Source organism: Canis aureus, chromosome 13, assembly GCF_053574225.1.
Source record: "Canis aureus isolate CA01 chromosome 13, VMU_Caureus_v.1.0, whole genome shotgun sequence".
NCBI lineage: Eukaryota > Metazoa > Chordata > Mammalia > Carnivora > Canidae > Canis > Canis aureus.
This window is the reverse complement of record NC_135623.1, coordinates 50182800-50199550: the sequence shown is the minus strand read 5'-3', so window position 1 is coordinate 50199550 and position 16751 is coordinate 50182800. Positions and strand designations below refer to the sequence as shown.

The 16751-nt window shown below is 39.3% G+C and overlaps 1 protein-coding gene across 6 annotated transcripts in view; it reads left to right on the top strand.

The window, feature by feature from the left end:
• Window positions 1–16751, top strand: part of ANAPC10 (anaphase promoting complex subunit 10) — a 279601-nt gene that overhangs the window by 207503 nt on the left and 55347 nt on the right. For 4 of the 6 annotated variants that reach the window (XR_013350913.1, XR_013350912.1, XR_013350911.1 and 1 more), the window contains exon 5: window positions 2816–2938. Coding sequence is in view for 1 of the 6 variants with exons in the window: in XM_077846174.1 (XP_077702300.1) it covers window positions 2787–2810 (24 nt within the window). In the remaining 5 variants the exon portion in view is untranslated. Of the gene's footprint in view, window positions 1–2786; window positions 2939–14539; window positions 15192–16751 lie in introns of those variants that run through there. The other 2 variants (XR_013350915.1, XM_077846174.1) reach the window with 2 other exon arrangements.

Sequence of the window (16751 nt, the reverse complement as noted above, 5' to 3'; positions counted from 1 at the left end):
GGCCAACCATATTCTGTTGCCTATGGAGCACTATAGACCCACACCTCTCTGTCTCTCCTTTCAGTCAAAGCGGAGAACTGGGTACACAGCTTGAGCTTTTGCCCATTGAATATATTTCTCTTTCTGATTGTCTTTCTGCTGGGCTGTGTCTAACTGGGGATTTCTTGTGCAGCAGTTCAGTTTTAGCTGGTGCTGGCATATCTTGCAAAGCTATAAACTGGCCTGACATTTTTTCCTTCTGCAGCATGTTGGCTATAGGGAACTCCTCATAAAGCAAGGCTATTGGTTTGGAGAAAGATTGCAGTGTAGTAGGGGTGGGTGCCATGGGCACCTGAGTCACTTACTTACATATTTTTTGTATCTGCTTGTACCCAGTGGCCTCTTCAGTTTGGGAACCTTATAGTTCTGGTATCAGATAGCACCAGCTTTTATTGGCCGTTCAGATCTTATGCTCACTCACTTTTTCAAGAGCAGACATTTAGTCACTACTAGTACTTACTTGAAAAACCTATTGCAGAGGGTATATCTTGCTCCAGAAACTTTAGGATTTTCCTCTCAAGGCTTGCTGGAGGACTCATGTTGTGTCTGCATCTTTTGTAAACACTTTAAATAGTATTGGGTTTACTGGGTCATAAAGCCAGAGCCGCTTCAACTGCAGCCTGGACTAGTAGCAGAGCCTTCTCTTGCTCTGGGCCCTACTCAAAACTGGCAGCTTTAAAATTTATTCAGTTTAGAAGACCATTATTTTACTAGCCCCCAACTAATGGCCTGCATGTATCCATATACTTAGACTTGTAACTTTGTAGTCTCTTCCTACTCTGACTCTGACTGGGCTACCAGATTTGTCTTGGTCAATAGGATAATAGATAACTTGACTCAGGAAGAAGCTGGAAAGGTCCTCATGTGTTTCTGCTTCCTCCCCTGAATCCTCTACTAGGTAGGCTGCTGGAGGATTTGAGATCATGTGGAGGAGGGCTGAGTTTTCCCAGCTGGAACAGCCAATCCTCCATTGACTGATAAGAAATGATAAATGAGTTTTATTTTCAGCCACTAATTTTTGGGCTTAGTTTGTTTTGCAGCATTACTGAGACTATTGATAACTTATGCTCTTGGTAAGTGGATAGGAACAGCACACTTAAAGTTGGCACCTACATACATCGCCTCTAAGCCTAAAAGAGGCTACCAAATCCCACCTTTTTCATAATTCTAGGGTTTGCAAGGTGCAGTGACTTATCTTCACTTTGGAGGAGTGATCCCTACCTGACTTCAGAAAAATAGACTCCTGAAAGCTTCCCTGAAATGTCCTCCAAATTTTCAATCTTGTCAGTGGATACTGCTGTTGCACAAACCTGGCTTCCATCTTCCTTCTGCTTTCCAAATTTCACAAGAGTACATCTCACCAACAGAATCTTTTATTTTATTTATTTTAAAGATTTTATTTATTTATTCATGAGAGACATAGAGGGAGGCAGAGACACAGGCAGAGGAAGAAGCAGGCTCCATGTGGGGAGCCCGATGTGGGACTCGATCCTGCAACTCTGGGATCACTCCCTGAGCCAAAGGCTCAACCACTGACCCACCCAGGCGTCCCTCATTGACAGAATCTAAATCGTATATAAAATCTTAGCTGCATAGGAGCCTTACAAACATAATATTTAACTTTCTAGATCCTGCTGTATGAGAGCAGGGTATAGGATTGAAAGGGCTGTGAGTACATACCAAGTACCAGTAGGAACTATTGCAGGCATTCGTACCCTGAGCCTGGAGAAAACACTGCTGATTGAATCTACCTTTCCAGCCCCAGCCTTCACTTTTCTTTTTGTATCTCCTTTTCCCCAGCCAACAGGACAACTAGAGAATCTCTGACTGCTCGTTTTCTGTACTCATACCAAGCAGTTTCCTCCTTTTAGCCCTGCAAGTTGAAATCCTGTTGATCTGTCACTGCTGTCTCGATCACCATTTCCTCTCATTAGACTTTCTGCAGGCCTCCAGAAACAGATGCTTCCTTCCTTCTTTAAAATTCCTTCATGTTTGTGGCACCCAGGTGGCTTAGTTGGTTAAGCATCTGCCTTTGGCTCAGGTCATGATCCCCGGATTCTGGGATTGAGCCCCTGCTTCTCCCTCTCCTCTCTGTCTCTCATTCTGTCAAATAAATAAATAAAATCTTTAAAAATAAATAAAATTCCTTCACATTTTGGTACTTCTCTCATGACACTGCTCTTACTTTACCTGGCCTTCCTGTATAATCTATCTCTAATTCCCTTCCTCTGCAGGACAAGGACCTGAGAATAGGAGTCATCTCTTAGCCTCCTTTATAACCCATGTAACACTAATAAAGTATTTTGGACAATGTGTACTCTCAGTAAATATTTGCTGATGCAAATTGAAACAGACCCACACACACTCTGGTAGATCCTGTGCTAAATACCAAAAAGAGCATGGACGGCACTCTTCAGGGATAGACTGCTGATATCGGACATCTTAGTCCTGTGGCTTAGAAGAGGACAAAATTTATAATGTTTTACTTGGGGCTACAATTAGTAGGTTGGGTTCTCTCACAACCTACTGGGGCAAGACTCAGAGAAGTGTGGGGAACTTACTCCCTTCAAGCTTATTTTTAATGAATAAGGTCTTGCCTGGGAAGTACTTGAGCCATAACAAAGAGTTAATAGCCTAGTCACAGGTTTGCTTTACTTCCTAGCCAGTCCTAGCTTAAGCATAGTGGGGGAAAAAAAGGCCTTTTGGCTATATTCATGGTCATTGGGACATACTCTGTCTCTCTACAGTTCCGTGTATGTGCAATTTCCTGATGCAGGTGACTGTCAAGTTCCATGACCAGTAACTGGTGGCGTCCCTCTCAACTCCGCTTCCTCCTGCTGCTGGAATGGACCCCCGATTGCTTTGACTCCAGATGGGCCATCGTTAATTAGGTCAGCAGGTGAGTTGACTGTCACAATTTTTCCTCTGCCATGTTCTACTAACGGGGGAAAATGGGAGGAGAAGAAACCTCTCCTGGCCTCTTCTATTCAGCTGCTGGTTGGCTTTGGGAAATGCAGGAAGCCCCGAAGGAAAGGGAGAGGTACCGTCTGTGGTGACTTTGAATCCACTAGGCTGTGGGTATAACTTTCTCCACTCTAAGCCTGAGCGAGACTGATGTTTTGCAGACTCACAGAAGATGATTGTCTCTATATGAATACATGGATGGCAAGTGTCATGTTCAGACATGAGTGATGACTGCCCTCTATTGTTCCCATATTAGGAAAGTGGAGCCTCCCAAAGCTGGGTGCCCGTGGAAAAATGAACAAGTATACCTGCCACTGAGGAAAGTAGTTCAGCGAGATTTTGTTTTCCCCTTTGCCCACCTCAGCTCACTAATGTGCAGGCTACATATGTTTAGAATTAGCAAGTAAGGTTCTTATCCTTCATTTCCCTGTTTCCCATCCCCCCACTTTAAAGGTTGCTTATTCAAAATGGAACTAAGCTTCCAGGCTCCTTGGAGGTCACCCATCTCTCAGTACAGGTGCAGTGGAAACCTGTTTACTGAGCTCTCATTAGGTCTGGAGCTGTTTTACTTTCATAGCTCTCTGGAGGGCTAATGAGGTTTTAAGAACCACTTGCAGCAACTCCAGATTTTACACAGCAACCTAATTTTTCAGAGAATGTTTTCAAGAGTACCTTGTGGGGGGATACATTCTTTGCCCAGATAAATGCAATTGCGAATATGAGAGAAGTTAATCCAACATCCACATTCACTTCCTTTTTTTAAAAAACTGATATGCCCAAGCTCTAATACCTTCATTTCCCCCTTCATTTGTAACGGCAAAGCCCTTGACCAGAAAAATGAATGTGCAGTTGGCAAGAGCTGAAAAGAGGTCTGCTTAAATGATTTTTAATTTATGTTAAAATGCTAAGGGCAGTTTTCCAGGTCCCTGTTGAATACCTCACAAAATTAAGGTTTTTGAAGCCTACCTTTAAAAGAAGAACTAAAATATTTTAAAACATTCCTTTAAATTTTAGCTGCTCCAACTATATCTTTTATTCTTACCCTACTGGGATGCAGCCACTAGTTAGGAGTGGGTCTTAGAGCTCTGGTCTGGAAGTTAGAGACCTGTCTTCTACTCTTGCCCCCAAAACAAAAAGTGGTGTTAGTGTGAACTTATGAAATGGTACCCCTTCTTCTCTTCTTCTAAAGTGAACACTGACTTGATGTGAAGAATCATAAGCATGCCTTTCCAAAATACTTTGCATTTACTGGTGTTTTTATGTTCGCAGCATGTACTATCTCTTTGGATTGGTGTCTTCTTGGAAAGAAACCACAAAATAGTTGATCATCTAAATTGTGAACTCTTGATACTGTTGATTATTTGGCCTAATTTTTACAGGAGGCTGACTTTTCATTTGCCACTTAACGTATCAAAGTTAAAATTGTAACAGTATTTCTTTTTTTTTTTAAGATTTTATTTATTTATTAATTCATGAGAAACAGAGAGAGAGAGAGAGAGAGAGAGAGAGAGAGGCAGAGATGCAGGCAGAGGGAGAAGCAGGCTCCATGCAGGGAGCCCGACGTCGGACTCAATCCCAGGTCTCCAGGATCACGCCCTGGGCTGAAGGTGGCACTAAACCACTGAGCCACCAGGGCTGCCCTGTAACAGTATTTCTTGAACAAGATACAATCATGCAGATATACACCAGGAGATAAATGCTTAAAAAATAAGAATCACCTTAAATGTTGAAGCTAGGTAAAAAAAGATGCCATTTTAAAGAAAATTTGTAAGATGCACTCTCCAAATAAAAAGAGATACCTTTTAAAATGATCTTTACAGTGACACCACATCATTATTTAGGATGATAGTCATTGATTATTATTCTTCACTGAGGTAGTTAATCATCACACAATTTTCAGGGTTTTTTTAAAATTCATTTTTTAGTTTTTTAATTTAGGTTTTTGCCTATCACTGTGCTAAGTTCCATAGGAGATATTAAAGACACACAAAGTCTTGACCTCATGGAATTTATAGTTTAGGCCACACGATTACTGGGTGGGTGGGGGTGGGATGTGGGTATAACATAAATGATCAAGGTTGAATGAGGCATGCTAATCCTAGATGCAAGCAGCTCAAAGAAAGGAAGCACAGAAATGTAAATGATCAGGAGGAGCGTTTAAGACGTTGGCTAGGTTGGGGGGGGGTAGTTTCAAATATGAAAACAGATGAAAGGCACAAGGGAGGTTTAGACAACTGTCCCCTAGGTATGGCCACCTAGAGGGCTCAGATCTAGAAACCAAACCCAACTGAATGTAACCATCTTCTCTCTGAAACCCTCTCTCCTTTTGTGTTACTGAGTCAGCAGACAGTACCAGTGTCCTCCCAGTTCCTTAGACTAGAAAACTGGGACTTATCTTAAATTCTCCCCTCTCTCTTTCCTCCCACATCAGTTCTGTCATTTTCTCTTTGGGGGCCACCTTTCGAGAGCTCCCAAGATCCCCATTGCCACAGAACTGAGACCAGTTTGATATTGTCACTACTCTGCTCCCCCCATTCATTGCAATCTTCTCTTCCATTAGCTCCTTTTCTGAGAGGTTTATTCTTGTATTTCTCATCTTGCCTAAAATTTTCAAATCAGTGAATTGATTTAGATTGACTTCCCTGTGCCAGTCAGACACTACCTGAGTTAAAGGTTCTGATCTAGTTTCTTAGTGTCCTGACAAGGTTCATCCCTGCCCATCCCACCTCGTTCCAGCCCCCAGACTCTGGTTATGGGGTGTTTCAGCTTTCCTGACTCCCTCTTGTCCATTCCTACTCTGCCTACCTTGGTTTAGGTATTCATAATCTTTTCTTGGTGCGGTAGGTTGAGTTAATATGTTCAGCAAATATTTACTGTCCCCTTTTACCCTATGGGTAGAGAATCCTACTGTGTCCTGTACCTGAGGTTGGCCATGTGACTTTGGCTGGTGTAGTGTGGGCAGCAGGGATAGTTTGCTATCTCTGAGCAGGGGCTTTAGGGGACATCACACATTCCTACCCACCTCCCCTGCATGCCTGTCATCCATCAATAGAAGAGCGTGGCCCACAGAAGTCATTGCTCCTTCATCTTGTGTCCCAATGTGGAAGACCCACGGAGCACACATGATCTGCCATGTCTGGAGCCAAGCCACACTCGGTCCTGCACAGCCCAGCTGAATTAATACCAACCTACAGCTGACCAACAGACCCCTGAGTCTGTTGTTGTAAGATACAAAGGTTTTGGAGGAAATGAGTATTTGTTGTTGTATGCCGCTAGGATTTTGGATTGTGTATTACTGTGGTAAACCTGACACATACATCTGAATTTCAGCAAAAACCTCCTACCTAATCTTCTAGTCTTCAGTTTTACCTTCCTCCCATTTATCCTTCACACTAGAGTAAATACAAATTCTTCAGTAGCTCCCATGTGCCACAGGATAGATATCCAAGATAGAGTAAAAGATTTACCTGCCCACCTTCACCTGTTCTCGATCTTGCATTTTAAGCTCTAGCCATGTCTACATACCCAATGTCCCTAATATTCACAGTACTGTCTCTCTGTGCTCTCTTTGCAAATGCTGTCAATTCTCAGGCAAATACTTCTCCCAGACCCTCTCCCTCTACACCCTCCATCCAGCCCTTTCACCTGCAAAACCCTTTTGAGGTTGAAGTTTGCCACCTCTGGAAATCCTTCCCTGGTTTCCCTAAACTCTCAGAACAGTTTGCACCATTCCATGATTGCACACTATGGTTTGAAATCGATTATTTTTATACATCTCTTTCAGTTAGGTTGTAAACAATTTGCTGACAGGAAGTTTGTCTTTTCATCTTCTTGACTGAAGGACTTAGCATTTTTCCAGGCATATTTTAGATACTCAAAGAGTGAAGCAATGAATGTGTAGTTGATATTGCAATCAATTCTGCTTATTGTCTTTCTCATCTGGTTGAACCATGTTCACTTATTGTAGACCATGAATTTGGATTGGCCCACATCTGTCACCAAGGTGCTCCTTCTCAAACTATACCTGAAACACCAAGTGAATACTCTCATGTGACCAATGACCAGGTCAAGAAATGAAGCATTCCTGGCACCTTTCTTTTTCTGCAGTCACTGCAGCTTCCTCTCAGATGTAGGTGGTGTTCTGCCTTCTATCACCATAGATTTGTTTCGCCTGTTTTAAAACAATATATAAATGGAATCATAAAGTATATGCTTTGTGTCTGGCTTCTTTTGGTCAATATTATAAGTTGTGAGATTCATTCAAGTCATTGTGAACAGCAGTATTTCATTTTCACTGCTGTATATCACCTCATGGTATAAATATAACACAATTTATTTATCTTCACTGTTAATAGATATTTAGATTGTATCCTAAATGAATAAGGATGCTATGCACATTTTTGTTTGTGTCTTTTTGTGTCCATATATAAGTTTCTTTTGAGTATATACGTAGGAGTAGAATTTCTGGGCCACAGAGTATATAAATGTTCACTTGTGGCAGATGCTTCTAGACTCTTCTTCAAAGTGTACCAATTTTTGCTCTCATCAATAGTGTGTGAGAGTTCCTCTTATTTTACATCCTCATCAACTTCTGATATTATCATCTTTTTCATTTTATTAAATCTGGTGGATATGCCATGGCTTTAATTTGCCCTTCCCTGATGACTAATGATGTTGAACATTTAAAAAAAATATATGTTTACTTACCATTTGGATTACTTCTATGAAATCCCATTTTTCCATTTGATTGTCTTTTTCTTAAGAATTCTCTGAAATCAGATGCTAATATTTTGTATAGTATGCTTTGTTTCTATCTTCCCAAGAGAGATTGGCTGATAATTTTCCTTTTTTGTAATATTCTTCTCAGTTCAGAGCGAAGAATATTTTGGTCTTATGAGATAAGTTGGAAAATGTTCTTTTTCTAGTCTCTGGAAAAGTGTAATGTAAGAGGGTGTTATTTCCAATGTTTTCTTTAAGAGTCCGTATACATAGTGCTTAAGTCATATGAGCCTTGAAATCAGACTGCTGATTCCAGCGTGAATCATGGCTTTGCCACTTTCTTAGTGTGTTGACCTTGGGAAAGTAACATAATCTCTTTGTGCCTTAGCCTTCCTACCTATTGAATGGGGTAATAAAAGTACCAGCTTCATTAAATCATTGTCAGGATCTCACGGGTTTTATATGTAAAATTCCTAGTACTGTGTCTGACACGTTAGGAATTTACTGATTATTAGCTATAGTTATTATTTATCTGTCTAATCTGCTCATGGCATAGTGTTTCATAGAAACAGAAGCTGGATTCTTTTCATGGTGTTGGTTTGACAATAAGCCTCATATGGATTGAGGAAGTAAGTAGAGATTTTTAAATGGGATGCTGAAATCAAATTCTTCTTCACACTTGGCCTTTTCTCAGGCATATTTTTTCCTTTCCTTTTTCTCTCTTTTGTGAAATGTCAGGGAAGAGACATAAGAAGCTCTCTGTGGAAATAGTACCCAGGGAAAGACACGGATCTTAGTCATGGTACTTTCTTGGGGTTTTGGCAATATCCTAGGTGGGTGTAGGTCCACATGGCAGATATTCCGTGGTTAGAGGACCTCAGAGATCTCCAGTTTTTGTTCTTAACAAAAGGAAGCCCAGACTTCCCAAGGTGTGGTTTGAATTCTTGATTTGGTGGTTGTTAGGGTCTCTGAAAATACCATGCAGCTTTAAAGCAATGATCGAGTCATTACTATGCAAATCTTTTCTTTTTTTTCTCTTTCAGCCTTTGTGTCACTAAAATACCACTTAAGTGGGATGGATGTCTGTTTTCATCTGGTTTATATCTGAGATTGAAGACACATGGCTCTCTGATTAACTCTGAAACCATTAACACCACATCTTCATCAGAAAAACCACAGAAATTAGGGTTAAATGGGTCCTCCTGTGATTTTCTCTAATCCTTGTCCAGCTTTACTGGCTTCTCTCTGCTTCCCTTATGTCTTCTCTCTGCTTTTTACTTTGGATGGAATTACCCATCCCAGACCTCCCATACCTACTCCTACCTTGACATTTTCTTCTTGCACAGTTCCTGCCTTCAGGATGCAGACCATGCTCCTCTCATCCTTCTTTATGAGCACTGAGAAAACAGAAAGATAACAGCTGTGGATTCCTATTGTTTGCAGGTGTCTGGTCTGAAGATAATCACTGTATTCTATGCAGCCACAAAAATATTTGCCATTGAAAAAATAGTTTTAATAATGCTGTGCTTCTGTTTAACCTCAGTTGTTTGAAATCCTACTCATTTTCTGTAACATAGACCAAATCAAACATTGTGTTATTTGTGGTGTTACTCTGATGTCAGGATGAGATGCCAGACTTCCTTCGCATTTTGTTCGTACTCTTATTTTAATATTCTTGTCTGCGGCGGGTATGAATCTCAGTTCAAAATCCTACATGACAAACAAAAAAAAAACAAAAAAAAAAAGAGAGAATACTTTTTTATACCTCACTATGTTCTTTGAATATGTAAAAACAAACAAAACAAAAAAAAACAAAAAAAAGAGAGAATACTTTTTTATACCTCACTGTTCTTTGAATATGTAAAAACAAACAAAACAAACAAAACAAAAAAAAGAGAATACTTTTTTATACCTCACTATGTTCTTTGAATATGTAAAAACAAACAAACAAACAAAAAAAACAAAATCCTACATGTGCAAGCATCAAGAAAAATGTGATTTTATTTTTTTTAATCACAGATTTTTAGCTTTTTACAGTCCCATCATTGTTTTTTCTTCCTTCTCTTTCAGGGGCATTATTTAATTTTAGATGTGGCAGAGACAGAATTAATAGCCTTCATTCCCTACCATTCCCTTATCATGTAACTTTGTATTGCCCTCCAACTATGGACAAGATTATCCACAGCCCTTGACTCTAGGACCTGCTTTAGTCAGTGGGATATTGGCAAACATAAAGTGATCAAAAGCTTGAAACATGTATGAAGAGTTGGACTTGCTCACTCTTGAGCCTCCACTGTCACTGTTAGAGAAAAAAAAGCCTAGACTAGCTGACTAGTTCCAGGAAAATGGTGAGAGACAGGTAGAGCCAAACTCATCCCCCAGTTACAGCAACCTAGGCCAGTGAAACCCAGCTGATCTGCAACTAAGCAAGTGGTTGTTTTAAATCATTGTGTTTTGGGATAGTTATGCAGCATTTTTATAGCAAGAGATGATACATTAAGTCCATTAGGCTCAAGAGAGTGGCGTCTTGGTAAGATTCTTTGCTACATCCTTGTCCTCCTCTATACTTCGATCATAAATCCATTGAAATCATTGTCATGTTTTTCTTATATTGACCAGAAGGTCCCTAGAATTCAGATCTCTCTCAGCTACTTCTGTGATTTTCTCATGCCTTACCAGGGTGTGGAAACTCAACCTATTGAGGCAGGTCTGCTTATTTCCCTGGGCCATACTGAGGCAACTCTGAAGGACGTGAACCTCCCTGGGCTCCGCACGAAGTCTAAGGTTTCCTCTGCTGTTTTACCCCCTGACTAACATATCTGGGATTTCTGTTATTTCCTCTTCCTCCCCTAAGACTCAGCCCAGGGTAGGTAGAGCTACAAGGTGAGGAATAGGTTTCTTTATCAGAGAAATAACCCAAGGCCAAGGTCTGTTATTTCTCGTTTATCCAGCCCTTCACTCAAACCCTTTCTCTTTCCTGGAGCAGAAAAACTAATCAACTGGTTGTGTATTCTTCCGAATCTATTGTTTGTTGTGCAAAGTTTGGACCTTGGTATCCTTCAAAGCTTTTAACTTGGAAGTCTAGAATTTGACTCTTTTGTTCTTTTCATGCAATTAATGTCTTATGGTAAAGTTTTGTTGCCTGAATGGAGGATGGTTATGGGGTAAAATTCTGAGGGGAAAAAAAAGTAAATGTTAACATGGTACAATATTACCCTACTGCACATTCTGTTATCAATAAAAAGTAGAACTGCTAACACGCTATTGAGGCCTCTCTCCTAAATTTCAGATCTATATATCCAGTTGTCTACCTCAGACCTCCAGACCTGGGTGACCTGTAGAGATCTCAGGCTCAACACGACCAAAGTGAACACATCTTCTTGCTCTCATGTAATCACTTATTTCAGTAACTGGCATCATTATCCACCCAATTGTTTGGGAAGATCCTTGGGAAGCCTTCTCTGACTTGAGGCTTTCCTTCACATGTGACATTCAATCATCAGAGTACATCCTACATTTTTTTCTCTCTATTCCTTCTGACCAGACTCCTGTCACTGTCATTTCTCACCTGTGCTACCACAACAGCCTCCTAAATTGTCTCTCCACTCCAGTCTTCTTTCCCTTTCATGAATTCTCCACATGGTAGCCATCTTCTCATAATATAAACCAGGTCACATGAGTCTGTGCTAAAAGTCCATCTATGCATTTCTTATGTTCATAAGATGGAATTCAAAATTCTTACTGTGGCTTTGAAGACCACACTCTATCTGTGTCTCCAGCTTAGTGAAGCTAAGCTTGTCACTTGTACCCTAGCTCTCTTTGTTCTTGGCAGTCTCCTGTCAATATCTTGAATAAGCTATGCTTTTTTTATGCTTCCAGGATTTTGTTCAAATTGTTTGTTCCCTGGAGAAGTCTCCTCATTATGACTCCTCACACACCACATACCCTTCCCTGGTTAATTCCTATAGTTCAATTTAAATATTATGTCCTTGAAGACACCTGCCCTGACTTCATCTGTACTCCATGATGTACTTGTATATCATCCTATTTTCTAAAACTCTCATCAGACTTACACTTACTGATTTTTCCTTTTGAGTGATTTTTTAAAGATCTTTTAGTTTATTCATTCATGAGAGACACAGAGAGAGAGAGAGAGAGGCAGAGGGAGAAGTTTATAGTGCACCCAGCATCCCCGTTGAGTGATTTTTTAATTGAAGTATACATCATACAAAAATGTGTACCGATCTTGGGTATATAATGATGAATTTTTACAAAAAGAACACACCCATGTTATCACCCACCTAGATCAAGAAATCAGAAATTACCAGCACACCAGAAATCCACTTGTGCCTTCTTCCAATAAAAACTGCCTTCAAGGTAACCACTATCTTGACTTCTGCTGTCACAGATTAAATTTGTATTTTCGTTAATTTTATATAAGTAGAATAAATAGATATAGTATGTATTTTTAAGGTCATCTTTTGCCCAGTATTATGTGTGTGAAATTCATGGTATGTGTGGCAATGATCTTTCTTTCTCATTCTTCTCAATGAGTATACCACAATTTGTTCTCTGGTTAACTGACATTTGGGTGTTTCCAATTTCCAGCTGTTATGAATGCTACTACTATGATCAATATTCTCACATCCTTATATCCATTTTTGTTTTTGTCTTTTTGGGAAAGATTTCCATATTTCTGTTCTACATATAAGTAAGAGTGGATTGTAGGGTCATTGGGTGGATATATGTTTGTTTAACTTTAGTAGATACCATCAAACAATTTTCCAATGACATTGTACTTATTTAAACTCCCACCAGAAATGTATGAAAATTTTGGTGGTTTTACATTCATGCTAACATCTGGTACTGTCAGTATTTTTTATTGAGCCTTTCTTGTGGGTGCATAGTGGTATCTTTATTGTGTTTTATAATTTGGGTCTAATGGCTAATGAAGTTGAATATCCTTTTATTGTCTGTATATACTCTTTTGTGCCATTCTTTTTCAAGTCTTTGGGCTATCTTTTCTTTCTTATTGATATGTTAGGGATTTTGTGTGTGTGTGTGTGTTTAATATATTCTGTACATCATCTCTTTCTTTTAATTTAAATTCAGTTTGCCAACATGTATCATTAGTTTCAGATGTAGTGTTCAATAATTTATCAGTTGCCTGTAACACCCAGTGCTCATCACATCATGTGCCCTCCTTAATACACATCACCCAATGTCCTTAGCTTATCTTTCATACTTCCAAGGGTGTCTTCTCAGAACAGAAGTTCTTGATTTTATTTTATTTTTTTAAACGATTTTATTTATTTATTCATGAGAGACACAGAGAGAGAGCCAGAGACACAGGCAGAGGGAGAAGCAGGCTCCATGCAGGGAGCCCAACATGGGACTGGATCCCCAGTCTCCAGGATCACACCCTGGGCTGAAGGTGGCGCTAAACCACTGAGCCACCCAGGCTGCCCTTTTGATTTTAATAAGGTCTAGTTTATCAGTATTTTTCTTTGTGGATTTTTGTGTCTTATTTAAAAATTGTTCCCTATCCCAGAATTATGGGATCAATTCTTGCCTGGGATTTGATTTTGAATGTCACTGGATCTATAGAAAAGTTTGAGGAGAATCAAATCTTAATAATCTTGAATTCTTCCAATCCATTAACATGTTCCATGTCTCAGTTTATTTAGGTCTTCTTTACTTTCCCTTTAATATTTTGTAGTTTTCAGTATATATTGCTCATATACATCTTTTGTTAAATTCATTTCTAGTTATTTTATTTTTTATGAGATTATATACAGTATTTTTTTAAAATTTCAGTTTCCAGTTGTCTTTTTGTTAGGTCATAGAAATGCAATTAATCTTTGTATATTGATTTTGATATTAGTGATGCTCTAAATTCACTTATTAATTCTAATAGTTTGCAGATTACTTTGAAGTTTTTATGTATATAGTCGTGTCTTTTGCAAATAAAGCTAGTGCTTTTTCTCTTTCCTATCTTTTTACCTTCCCTTCTTTTTCTTTTCTATTGTATTGACTAGGGCTTCCCATACAATGCTGAGAAAATGCATTGGTGGTACACATTGTTGCTCTTAGACATTACTGGTTGTCGCCACTGAGGAGGTGGTGCCACTAGCACTAGTGGGTACAGGCCAAGGATGCTGCTAAGCCTCCAAAATGCACAGGCCATACTCCTACAACAAAGGATTATCCAGACCCAAATCACAATAATGCCTAGTTGAGAAATCTTGATGTAAAGGAAAGCAAACTAACATCTCATAAACCTCAGGACATGGCTACTGATATTCATAACCTTGACCCTGAATCATTAGGAAAACATTAGATTATGATCAGTATACATAAATATATGTATACTGATGCATATATCCTAAAATATAATGCATTCTAGAAAGATTTATGTAAAAATAGTTAATATTTGCAACAATTTGGGGCCTTACGACATGTTTTAACTGTCTAAAGAATTAATTTATGTGAAAGATCTCATTTCCAAATAGTGCCAAATGCAGGAAGTATTACAGAAAGTCAAGACCTTTTTACAATTTTTGTATTGTTTCAGATAATTTAAAAAACATTTCTGGCTTACTGGATTGATATTTACACAAAGAGATGATTTTTTTAAAAAAATTCTAAAACAAATTGTGGTTTGGACTTCAGGGCACCAGTGAACATTCTTCCTCTCTATAGAGACTTTTTAGAAAATAGTCAGCCTGGACCTCGGACCTCAACAGCATTTGGCTATCAGCTGGGAGCTCATTCAAGGGAGTTCCTCCTGCAGACTAATCATTCCTTTCTCTTTCAGAGCTGGGGCACATTCAGTTGGGGCATGGAAAAGCCAACTGAATTTGGTGTAATTGCAGCAGATTTCTGGAATTCATCTGAATGGAGTGGAGGAGGCGCAGGAAGGTGTCATGGGAGAGAATTATGCAAAAGTTCAGGAAAGGATAAAATGTGCTGGAAATAAAATGAATAAGAAATGACATCTGGAAATTGATTGAAAAAAGGCAACAACTGAAAGTACATCTGGGGAAGAGAAAACAGGATCCAGATTGCCACAGATCTGGAAAGATCAGGAGTCTAGAGAAAGTTCTATTAAAAACAAAACAAGACATAAATCCCCGTGGCCTGGTGACATGCACTGGGCAGCAAACAAACTTGGGTTGACTTTCTGACCAAGATATCTCTATCTGTATTTAAGATGCTTTCTGAGCTATGAAATATGTGCAGAAAGGAAGCCCAGAAGGGCCAGAAATTCCAGTGGTAAGGAAAGATGGCACTGCTGTGGCAAAATACAAAAACGTGCAGTTGAGTGGAGATGGTCTTTCTAACCGATAGGTCATGTATTAGGCAGCAAGAAGCCAATTTTGTTGCTTCTTTGATCCCTGCATTTATGTCTCACATTCCACCTGTCTCCTTAATGAAATACTTTGCTGAGTCCTGGGTCATAATATCATCAAGCTGCTCAGATGACATTGGCTTGTGATGTGACATGAGTGTATTTCTCAGTGTATTTATAACATAATACTGAATAATAGCCACATTGGCAATGCTGGTCATAAATCATGCTATCATCACAGTCTCCAATCATGCAGAGCCAATCGTAATTTCCCCTATCCATCTACAGGCTGAAGAGAGCTTAGCATTATCCACTGGACCTCAATGTCCTCATTTAAGTCACAGAGGAATGAGTGTGTAATGCAATCTCAAGATACAAAATAAATCTGTCATATCAAATCTTCAGGGGTGATGAGGTGAAGACCACCAGAACTTCTGGCTAGTGATTTTTGTGGAGACTTGAAACCAGGACAGAATCCCAGCCTTTCACTGCGGGGATTGTGATAGGACTCTTCATCAAGTAACAGTCAGTCATGTTACTCAGGAAGCACACAGATTCCTTCCTGCTGTATATTTTGGTTTTCAGTATCTCTTCCCTTTAGTTCTTTTGGTCCACTCTGTAATGCTAAGCATCAAAGTCTAAACAAAGGACACTATTTTGTGGTATGCATTATACTAATCTGTGGAGAAGAGTGTGACAGGGAAATCATCTATCCATTTTGCCTCTAATGACAAACATGACACAATACACAGATACCTCCTGTTATGAGTTGAATGCACCCTCACTTCATATATTAAAGGCCTAACCCCCTGTGTCTCAGAATGTGACTGTATTTGGAGAAGTTAGTAAATAATTAAAGAAGTAATTAAATTAAAATGTGGACTCTAGGGTAGGCCATAATATAATATGTCTTGTGTTATTATAAGAAAAGATTCAGGTCCTCATACATGCAGAGGGAAGACTATATGAAGACACAGAGAAAACAGCTATCTACTACCTAAGGAGAGAGGCCTCAAAAGAAACCACTGTGCCAACATCCTGATCTTGGACTTCTAGTCTCCAGAACTGTGAGGTAACACATTTTTGTTGTTTGAGCCACCCAGTTTGTGGTACTTCGTTATGGCATCCCTAACAAATGAATATATCCACATACAATTTGATGTATTTTTCTGGATAAATATTTTCTTCAAGTTTAAGTATTAAATAAATACTGAGTGTTCTAAAGAAAATGAAGAGATAATGCCAAATAGCCCCTACAGATTTTTTTTCACATAAAATGGACAGACAACAGTATGAATTTACCCTCCATGATACATGTCTTTTTTTTTTTTAATACAGATTTTATTTATTTACTCATGAGAGACACAGAGAGGCAGAGACACAGGCAAAGGGAGAAGCAGGCTCCCTGTGGGGAGACTGATATGGGACTCGATCTCAGGGCCCCAGGATCATGACCTGAACTGAAGGTAGACACTCAACCACTGAGCCACCCAGGTGCCCCACCAATGTTGTCTTAATTTGAGTTTCCATAAAATCAGATCCACAGACTGGGATTGAAGTGTATATAGGCTATTATGGGAAGTGACAACAGGAAACCATTGTAGAGAAGTAAAACAGAAAAGCTGGGTTAAAAAGCAGGCTATCATTTTGGGCAAATGGGGCTTAATCCTATCACAGA